At 30.8% G+C, this 10,674-nt stretch overlaps 1 protein-coding gene across 1 annotated transcript; it reads left to right on the top strand.

The window, feature by feature from the left end:
* The first annotated feature begins 1,215 nt into the window (after positions 1–1,215).
* LOC129217395 (uncharacterized) lies at positions 1,216–7,328 on the top strand. The gene is made up of 3 exons (XM_054851692.1): positions 1,216–1,288; positions 2,603–2,645; positions 6,423–7,328. The coding sequence occupies exons 2-3, from the start codon at positions 2,609–2,611 to the stop codon at positions 7,013–7,015; spliced, it is 630 nt and encodes a 209-aa protein (XP_054707667.1). The 5' UTR covers positions 1,216–1,288; positions 2,603–2,608; the 3' UTR covers positions 7,016–7,328.
* The last annotated feature ends 3,346 nt before the right edge of the window (positions 7,329–10,674 follow it).

The raw sequence follows: 10,674 nt of genomic DNA, 5'->3' as shown, positions 1-10,674 counted from the left end.
TGCGACACCACCTGGGCGAGCTATTCCATCAATAATGCTTTTTAAAGAGTTAAATATCCGAAAAAAACACATATCCCTGATTTTACGACCGGTACAAGCAGCAGTGATGCGTTATCTGTAACATTTCTCTACGCAATCGGCTTTCAGTGACTTGTTTAGGTAAATTTCAAACTTTTGATGCGTGCAACTACTGAATTAAATGCATTGTTAAAAGAATTGTTCCTTAAATTTTTTTCTGTGAAAGGCGTGTGACAGAAAAGTTACACTTTTTGAAGAATGACACAATGTCAAAAGCTCTAAATATAAAGAATGACACGTACCTACATGTATACTGTTCTGAAAAGATGAAGATCAATATCTTCAGAAATGAGTTTTTTTTTTTAATTTAATATTTGAGGAAATACGTTTTGGATTAAATAGTAATAAGTGCGAAATAATAATATTTTGACGTTTTTCATCGGGCTTTGTTTTCATCAGAAACAAAATAAGGAAGCTTGTGAAATAAAGCTAAAGTTCAATAGATGGAACAAAATGCAAAAATAAATACATTGTAAATACTGTTCATAACCTTCCAGCGGCAATTTGCATGTGATAATAAATTATAGTAAGCATAAAAAATGCATCTTTAAATTTAAATAACTAATGCTTTTGATCCAGTTTGAAAAACTGGTGAATTGTAACTGTGGAACATTGTAATAAAATGACAAAATGTCACTGTGTAAAATGATTACAATATAATATCAAAGTGCTTCAGAGTGAAGAGACGAACACTGTTATCTTCTACAAAGTGAATTTTGTTAAAGAATGTGTGCTACAAAATTATTAAGATTGTCTAAATCTCGTCAAAGACTCGTCAATGATTGCAGTTGGCGCTTCTTTAAACACTCATCAAACTTTTATAGTATTGATACAATATCATTGGATGTGACATCTATTTTTTCATTACTTTTTTAAAATAAAAATATTCCCTTTATTCTTTCTGCTATGCTGAAATTTTCTTGTGCCTTACCTTATACTGTCTAATTGTTTAAAAAAAATATTTTAGGAAACACTGCAAAAAACATTCTTTCAAAATGCAATCTCAATTTCGCGAAGTATTAGTAACATATCGCAAAAAAGAAATAAAAGATAACGCATTTCTTTAGGTAAAGGAAACATCATCTTATCAAAATTTCAGCTCTATTGCGTAATTGTATATTTCTCATAAAAAGAGGACGCACCAATATTTTCCGCACTTTAAGTTCCTCCAAGTATTTGATATTTCTTCAACAAAAGAAACTTTTTCCAGGTACGTTGAAGTTATTTTCTAAATCTTTGAAATATTGATGCCATAAGTTCTACTACACCAAAATTAAAGGTAAAATGTTTTTCGACGCAGAATAAATGTTTTGCATAGAATATGACTATGTTCTAACATTATACTAAATGTTTTCATTTTCATCTGATAGATAAATTTCAGGAGTAAGAACAATAGCCACTCCTCTGCTTTTCAGCTCAATATTACCAATCTTATCAGTTATCGCTGCAGCACTCAAAGTCGACAAAAAGCATACCTAAGTTAAACGAATTCAAAAATCTAATTATTTAACGAGCAATTAACCTAATCTTTAGGAGTAACAATTATGTTAGCTTGCTCATAATTTGTCTGCATCAATTTATATTTAAAAAATATCTAATTAATGTAGGCGATAGTTTAAAAAGTTTTTAAAGCTCTATTTTAAGCTTCCATTCGGGTTAAATAAAAGACTAGTGCTTCTTCATAAGTGATTCTATTTCAAAAATTAATAGCAACTATTCACTGCATGTATTTATTCATTTAAGGGGAGACTTTACTTTCTGGAAAAAATATATGTTATGCATAATTTAATTGTGAAAAATTTGATACATTATTTATTACCATACGCAAAAAACTTTTCAAGTTATCGAAAAAATGTGTATGCTTTCCCCATAGAGATTTATGTTAACAGCAGCTGTTTAAGCCTCTTTTTCTCAGATTGCGTTTTCTCAGGTTTCTCGTTTTGCGCGCGGGATTCCTCAAAAAGTTTCTTATATATTTCCGTAAATCTTTTCATGCATGTTTGTACGATTTATTTTTAGGATCTGAACCTAAATTTTAACAAAAAAGGGAAGTTAATATTTAAAAAAAAAATTTTTACCAAAAACTTTGAAAAACGTTGATATTAACTTATAAAATTTCAAAAAAAAAAAAAAAAAAAAAAAAAAACATTAAGTTATTTTTAAAAAAAATTAAATTCAGATCATGAAAATAAACCTGACAAATTTATATTAAAGGTTTTACGGAAATATATGAGAAACATTCTGAGATATCACATGCGCAAAATAAGAAACCTGAGAAAACGCAACCTGAGAGAAAGAGGCTTCAACAGCTGCTGTTAACATAAATCTCTATGGGAATGTATACGCATTTTTTCGATAACGGGAAAAGTTTTTGCGTGTGGTAATTAGGAAGGTATCAAATTGTTCAGAATTAAATTAGGCATAACATATATTTTTTTTTCAGAAAGTCGAACATTTTGAACATTCCTCAGACCCCTTAAATAATTTCTACTGACTATTTTCTTTCTTTCTTTCTTTCTTTCAGACAAAAATGTTGCCTAGGATTCTAGCTCTTGCATTTTTTGTAGGTAAGTTCCACATTTTTATTTTTTATTTTTTGCAGTTATCTTCCATGTTAGAAATTAATAATGTGAACGAGAAAGTCTGTCCCAAATAATATTGCCAATGGAGAAGCTATAATAATAATTATTATTATTTTTATTAGTAGTAGTAATATTAATATTATTGTTATTATCATCATTATTCTGCCGTGTGCAGGTAAATGGCAGTATCTGCAGAAATGAGTTATCGATATATTTGAAGAAATGTGTGGTGGATCCAATACCAACAATAGGAAAATGTTGGAGTTAGACGTTTTTGTTGCACCTTTTTTTCAGCGAAAACCAAATAAGCGATCTTGTACAGTGAAGATAACGTACAATAGATGACAAAAAAAAAAAAAAAGGAAAAGAAAAATGTACAGTTACTTCCCTTTACCTGCACACAGCATTATTATATTGTTACTATTATTGTTAGTATTATTATTATTGTTTGTGTGTGTGTTTAGGAAACATTGCTTATTAATTGTTAACTTTTCTTATTTTTAACATAAAAGTTTATTTTTCGTACAGAAAAAAAAATATCTAAGAATTTTTCTACGAAGATTTTGACCATAATGAATTTTTATTCAGAAATTGGGTACTTCGAAACACATTTGAGATTTCAATAGAATTCCTTGTTCCCATTTCAAAATAATGGCCAGTAAAATATAACCACTTAAATAGTTATAGAGAGAAACTCATATTAACAAATTAGCTTTTACGTCAGAGGAACAAACTTTACAATGTACTACAAAATGCTTACAAGTACATTATATTAACCAATGTATTAAAAGTGTTTATAAGTAAAATTACACTCAAATATGCGTTTCTTTCTTTTTTTTTTTTTTTTTTTGAGTTCTTATTCTTACTGAGCTTCATTTTTTTCTTGAATATTTATTCCTATATTCAAATGAAAAATTCTTAAGATGTATTACTTTTGCTTCTGAAAAAAAAGAAATGCATACATGAGGCAGTGAGAAGCAAAATGATGTAAGTGGCAAAACTAAAAATTTGGATATAACCAGTGGTGTTCAGATAGGGTATTGTACTCCATACACGCCGTATAATCTCAGTTTTATCTCGCCGTGTACCCTCAAGCTTCAAAAATTTTCATATTATGACATATTATGTATATGGTTGTAAACACATATTCAGCGTAATGGATTACTGGGAGTAAACCCTCAGAAAAACTGATGATAGGGACATCACTGGAGATAACCAATACAAATGGTGGGTGAACTTCTCCTCTGTCTTAGGGCTAGATATATTACCATTAGCCCTAGTAGGCGCTACTGTATATTATACGATATAGAAAAAAAAACAACGAAAGCCTATCTAGGAAGTTATCTTCAGACGCGTTTTATTCAAAAGTTGAAATTGTCCAATTACACGCCTTTGTTTCTTACTGCCTTCCATATGTAGTTCTCTCTTTATTTTACTCCTCTTAGTGCCTTTAGAGGTAAAATTTTGGAGTCCAGTCTATATATTAAAAACGAATCAACAAGAGCACGTCTGCGTAAACAGCTAAGATGGATTCATTTAATGTTTTATTTCAAAACAGCTTTAGTAGTTTTGTAGCTAAATTATCAATTCCTACTAGGTCATCGTATTTGTTTTGAATTTCACTAATACAAATTTTTAATTAGACTTACATTTTATTTTAAAATTCTCACTTTTATGGGGAGCTCACTTGCCCCATAATTGCTCCATAGTGTAGTGTCGCTAACCTTGGCAACCTTTAATTTCTCTCCAAAATTTGACCCCAAAAATAAGTAGCCAAAATTGATTCTACTTGACGATATCTCTAAATGTTCTCGCCAATCCAATAGTATAGCGTTAAAATGATTCATAGCAGGCAAATTCAACATTTAGGAAAAGTTTCAAGAACTACAGTAAATTAAAGCAAACATTAATAGGATAAATGTCACATTTAGTCAGATTGCAGCAAATTAAGCAAAAAGAAAATTAAAAATAATTCTTATTACAGAATGCGTAATAATATATTGGATCCAAGAATTTATAATACAAATATTACAGGGATGCGATTTTTCCGGCTTTTTCTGTTGGCTTTTAAAACCTTTCCTCCTTTTCCTCCTTTTTTTGCCTCTTTCAAGCCTTATTTTTCTCAAAAATCGGAAAAAAATACGATTTTTTAAAATTTTTGGTTTTCAATTTCTTACTTGTTCTATTTTTTCGCCTTGAATCTTCCTCCTCCGCGATATCTGCCAAAAACGTACGTTTTGGAATCATGCCAACGACGTCAAACACGTGCTGCGCCGAAAGTTGCATGCCTCGTTTGAGATTTCAATCTTTTTGCATCCTGAAAGTATTTCAATTATTTTTATTGTAGGGTGATTTTTTACTCTTTTCTACCTTATATCCGCTTATTTTATTCATCATTTCAATAATATTTTTATTTCTTTAATTTATTTTAGAAAAAATGCAAAACTCAATCAAAAAATGTGGCTTAGCACCCACAGTCTCGAATTTTTTTTTTTTTAACTTGGCATGGCTGCTTTTTTGTGCATTTAAGAAAGTGTAAAAAATATTTATGGTGAATCTCAAATGGTTTAGGTTTTACAACCTGTTAAAAGTTTTGAGATTTCATGATTAAATGATGCAGCTGCAAGTTGTTCTTTTTATTCCAAAATTGTATTAGGAAGTTTTCAAAAACAAATTTTAGGTTCCAATGCAAGGAAAAAGATAACCAATCGTTTATATACATATATATTTATTTATTTTTAATTCTTACTATGAAAAGTATGTTCTACCACATAAAGAAATTTGAGATTTTTCTCTCTGTTGTAAATTTTTACTTTACAAACATCTAATTTTAAAATTTATGTTCTCACTCGTTTAACACTAAAAACCCAAATGTTTTTAATGAAAGAAATGTATTTTTCTCTAAAAAAATATGAAAAGTTGACACTATTGTGTGATGCAGCCAAGATTGAACTCTGGCTCCCCCAACCCTTTGTTCAAGGACTCGAGTTAGAAATTGTTGCCTCTTTTTCAAAATTTAGATTTATTTAGGAATAAACACCCTTGCAAAAAATGGTACAATGCCGCAAATTGTACAAAATTATTACTCATATTTAATTAAATACGTATTACCTTTAAAACTGGTAAATTAGCCATTTTTTTGTTGAATTTTTGGATATCATGGCTTCCAGGTTCTATTTTGATGCGTTTTGGATATCATCCCTTTCACGAAATTTTTTTGGATATCATCCCTTTTACGTAATTTTTTGGATTTCCTCCTTTTTGCTCTCTGACCACTCTCATCCCTGAGATATAGATAGAAGTTTCGTGAAAGCCACAACATACTAGTTACATGTTGTAACAATGAGTTCTTTTGCATATACTGCATTGTGCTTTTAACTCAAAGACTTACGTTTGACATACATTTTAGGAAAAATTGTAGGTTTTTCCCATGTTCAGAATCCAACAGGGGAAAAGACAGTAGTCCTAATCACTAGACCACATAAAAGATGTGTGTCATAGTAGTCAAAAAGCATTTACGTTAAACGGATTACTCAAACTACAAGCAGTTACACTTTCAATAAAATTACAGAAAAGTTTAAATTGTACTTAAGCACTTTATTACAACGTACAGTCATATCGCATTCACTCTTACCCTCCTCTTTTAGTGTTACCTTTAAATAAAATGAATTCAAAATCAATTTTAAATCATGAATTTTCAAATAAGGAAAATGGAGCTAATTGTAAAAATCGCTCTTAAAAACTTTTTGCATTTTTCAACAGGAGTCGCTGTGGGATCTCCAATAGCTAACCAATATGTCGACAGCGTCTTACACACGGCTCTGCCTAGGGAGCTTAATTATGCCAGACTGAATCCAGTCCTAATACCAGGGTTTGAGACCAGGTTTGAAGATAAAATACCAATCATTGGAAAAGTAAAAGGCGAAGCTAGCTATTCTAGAGGCAATCTCACTGGACTTGCCCAGGTTCGAAGATATTCTGAGTGCAATGGCCCCTACTACAAATTTGGATCAAAGATTATTAACTGCACTCTTGGCTTTGATCGCCTTGATCTTACTTATGAAGGCACATTGAAGTACGGAAAACTGCCAAAGGTAGACATCAAAGGAAGCTCTAATCTCACCGGCACAGTCGTATTCATTGAAGTTGCGAATGGACGCCTGAATAATTTCTTGATTACCCGAATTGCAGGACTTGATGTCACATTTACCGGATTAGGACCACTTAACAAGTATACAAAATTTTTAAAGCCAGATTATATAGCAAATGCCCAAAGAGCTGTAAACTGGTACATTACACAACCATTCAATAATGCTTTGAACGCTGCATTTTCAACTGTACCAATGCCAAATTAAACAACTGATTGTGTTGCAAAATACTTGATTTTGGCACCAAGGTTAGTTGAAAAAAATTCAGTACTCTAAACAGCAGTATTTTCAAAAACTGTAATAATCTGTAATGTGAGACATGCATTTGCCCATATCTGTACTTTGTAAGCAAATTAATATTTTGCATTCATTAAATGTAAAAGTATATTTTGAAGCTCTTAACACTAGTTGAAGAAATCGAACTTTTATATAAAATTATTTCAGTGAATGTTCATACATGAACAATAATCAAGCGAAATAGAAAAAAATCTTCACAAAATAATGAAAATCAATATCAATAAATGAATAATTACATTCTTTATGTCGTGTCATTTCCTTACTTCCTATTTTGAACAAACTATCATCCTTAAGTATTTTGCTGGTACCACTTCATTGCATTCTACTACGAACAATCAATAAATAATAAACGATTTTAGTAATTATTTTGGGGAAAAATTAAATTTATCAAATCACTCTTCCACCTTCTTTCACCAAATTTTTTTTTTATTTATTTTTTTTCTCCATATAGATTGTTGATGCATTGAAAGTATCTGCCCACAAGCTAATTATTATATTATCTTTGTCTTCTTGAATTCAACTTCTTACAACAGTTTTATATTTTCCAAAAAATGCTCTGATAGTTTTTATTTTCAAATTATTTTAAACACAACGTTTTTCATTGTAAACATTATTTATTTTCACTTACTACTGAATCATACTGTTAGAGACCTGAAATGTTCACTGAAACTAAATTTGATCTATAAAAAAGCGGAACTGTAGTCGGCAGAGACGTAGGTAACAGGATTAGTCAATTGTCACTAAAGAACTTATTTGTAAATGTTCAACTAAGAAACATTCACAGATAGACAGACTTACTTTGTAGAAAAATAGATGAGTAAGAAAATTTGTTCACATTCGAATAAATAACAGGCTATAACATTTATATACAACGTTCTGACACAAAGAATAAAATATTTGAGAGCCATAACGTAATACAAATGAAGTTTTAAATGAACTTATACAGTTAGCCCAGCTTGAATTACCCGTGTCCATTGAAAATTCCAGCCAGTTTTTTCTTTGGTTTTGTATGTTTTTAAGAAAAATATTTTAAACACCACTAAAATCTAGCAGTGCTGTAACACAATATAGCTCTGAAAATTGCAAGAGGTAAAACACCACTAAAGTTTTACGTAAGGGTGATTGATAAGTAAGGTCTCCAATCATGTAAAATAAGTTTTCGACTATGTAAAATAACAATAGAGATATCAGAATGAAGAACTTTACTACTCTTGCATATTTTAAAGTAATTTCTCACCATAGTAACCGTTAACAGAAACACATTTGTTCAATCGTTCAATCCATTTTTTCCTTTCGTGCATGGAGAAACAGTCCGATTGGCTGTGTATCTATTTGCCGCAAGGCTGCCTGAATTTCGGCATTCGCGAAAAAAGTTGACCTTTCAACGTCTCATTCATTTTTGAGAACAACCAAAGAACAAATGGTGCCAAATCTGGGCTGTAAGGTGGTTGTGAAACCACTGTGAATTTCAGTCTTTCCATTATGTCCTGTGTTTGTGCATTAAAATGCGATCTTGCATTGTCATGATACAACAGAGAGACGTTTCTTCCAGTCTGATTCTGCAGATGCATTGCTTAAGAGATCATAATGCTGAACAGTACCTGTTACAATTCATCATCTATCCTTGAGTGTGGAGCACATTACTTGCATCCCAAAATATGATAGGTTTTTTGATATGTGGAACAGTTCTGAATCTCTTGACAGTCCAAGAACCAAGATGAAGAAAACCGCCTCTGTAAACGACTTTCATACATCTGTGAATTTCGATTGGAGCGCAACCATCTAGTGTCCAAAACTCTTATTACCTAGCGCTGATTTGTACGAATGTCGGTTGGAGAACGTGTTACACGAGGCAACCCCCGCTTTCAAGTTTTCTACACTGAAGTTAAACTATGCAGGAATAAAACATTATTATATCAACCATAGAACGCGTGCGCAAATCGTGTGTCTCTTCCTACTATACTAGCGGCACCAAATGATAGGGGATCTTACTTATCAATCACCCCTCGTTTCTGTGCTTTTTCCTTTATGAAAATTGCATCAGGAAAACTTTTTTAAAAAAAGAAAGAAAACACTTAAAGTAAAATGAATTTCCTAAGAAGACTTAGGAATTGTGTTTGAGATGCATCTACTCACATGCTAAGAATCTGGGTGTGAGTGAGGGGAAAAAATAGTAACGTTCCTTCTTTCTAAGAAGTGTAATGTCCAGCCATAATCTTTACCACCAAGAAACCTGAAAATCAAGAAGTTTATTTTTGAACTAAAAATAAATTTAGTGAGTATAATAATCAAGAATTTAATGCTATCGTATGTGAGTGTTTGAACTACACTTATCAATATCCTGATTTTAAGTAGTGTATTAACTCCAATACACTAGTTTTCCTCCATGGGAATGTTCATTCAACAAAATTTATTGACGCTGAAATATATTGCTTTAATTTTAATATCTATAAAACCGATTTCGAAGTTAGTTTCAGGTGTTGTATTAAAATGCAAACAATTTCGTGTGCTGTGCAATACTTAAGACTTGCAGAGTGTCTTTCAACTTCATTTTCCACGCTCAGATATCAAGTATTTTTGTGAATTAATGAACTTAAAGACACATAAACACCTATCTTACTTTCATATACTAGTTACTTCGGCTATAAGGTTATCAAACGGTTTTGTTTTACATGTTGATTTGAAAGGTAAGATTTAATGGTTTTTATCATTTGGGTCATTCCACAGCAAAAAACGAAACATTCGCAGCTGATTTTCTTACTCTTTTTACTTACACCGGGAGTAAAAATATTTTTTCAGTTTAATACGCTGATTTAAAATGCACAAGGTGACTATTTTTCATTTCTACCAAGAGTTTGAAGCAAAATATGCCATGGCAGGTATTTTTTTACCTCAAAAGGCGTCGTGACTAACGTAACATTTTTGCATCCCTGAGAAACAATGCTTAAGAGGCAAATTTTTCTAAATGTTTACTCAGGCATTTAAAATTGGCCGATACTATTGTAAGAAGTAAACAGTCTATTTAATAAATATATACTACAGATTTATTACAGATGAATCTTTTTTGGCCCTTAATGATACTTATACGAAGAAACTCTGTGTGATAACGTAACGTGACTAGCATAACCATCGAATAACAAGCAATGAATGCATATAAAAAACTTTTTGTAATTAATCTCTTGCTCTTTACACTTTTTAGGAACCTTTTTATATTGTATTATGGTTCTTTCTTAATTTTTTTCTATATTAGTGTAAAAAATTGAATGGAAGGATTCAGTTCAATTAACAGTTAATAACAATTAAATAATTAAATCAGTTCAATTTGAATGGGCAAAAAAATAAAATAAAAATAAATAAATAAATAAATAAAAATCTGCTTTTACTAACTGAAAAACATTATTTTTGGGCTAGTTAAATCCGAAATATCTATCTTTTAAAATGTTAATTTTACACAAGTTGTTAGTTTCATCAAATTCTAGTATTCTGCCGATATACTAGTTATTGTCATAAGAAACTCCGTAGTATTTTTCACCGGCATATTATTTTTCAAGGTTTGCTGGTGCATCGAA

This window comes from Uloborus diversus, chromosome 2 (genome assembly GCF_026930045.1).
Source record: "Uloborus diversus isolate 005 chromosome 2, Udiv.v.3.1, whole genome shotgun sequence".
Lineage (NCBI taxonomy): Eukaryota > Metazoa > Arthropoda > Arachnida > Araneae > Uloboridae > Uloborus > Uloborus diversus.
The sequence above is the reverse complement of the archived record's forward strand: the minus strand, read 5'-3'. Positions and strand labels throughout refer to the sequence as shown.

Bases quoted from the DNA above. Each gene is read 5' to 3' on its own strand.
- LOC129217395 (XM_054851692.1), top strand. From the start codon at position 2,609: ATGTTGCCTAGGATTCTAGCTCTTGCATTTTTTGTAG. The intron at 2,646-6,422 runs GTAAGTTCCACA...ATTTTTCAACAG, and splicing joins AGCTCTTGCATTTTTTGTAG to GAGTCGCTGTGGGATCTCCA.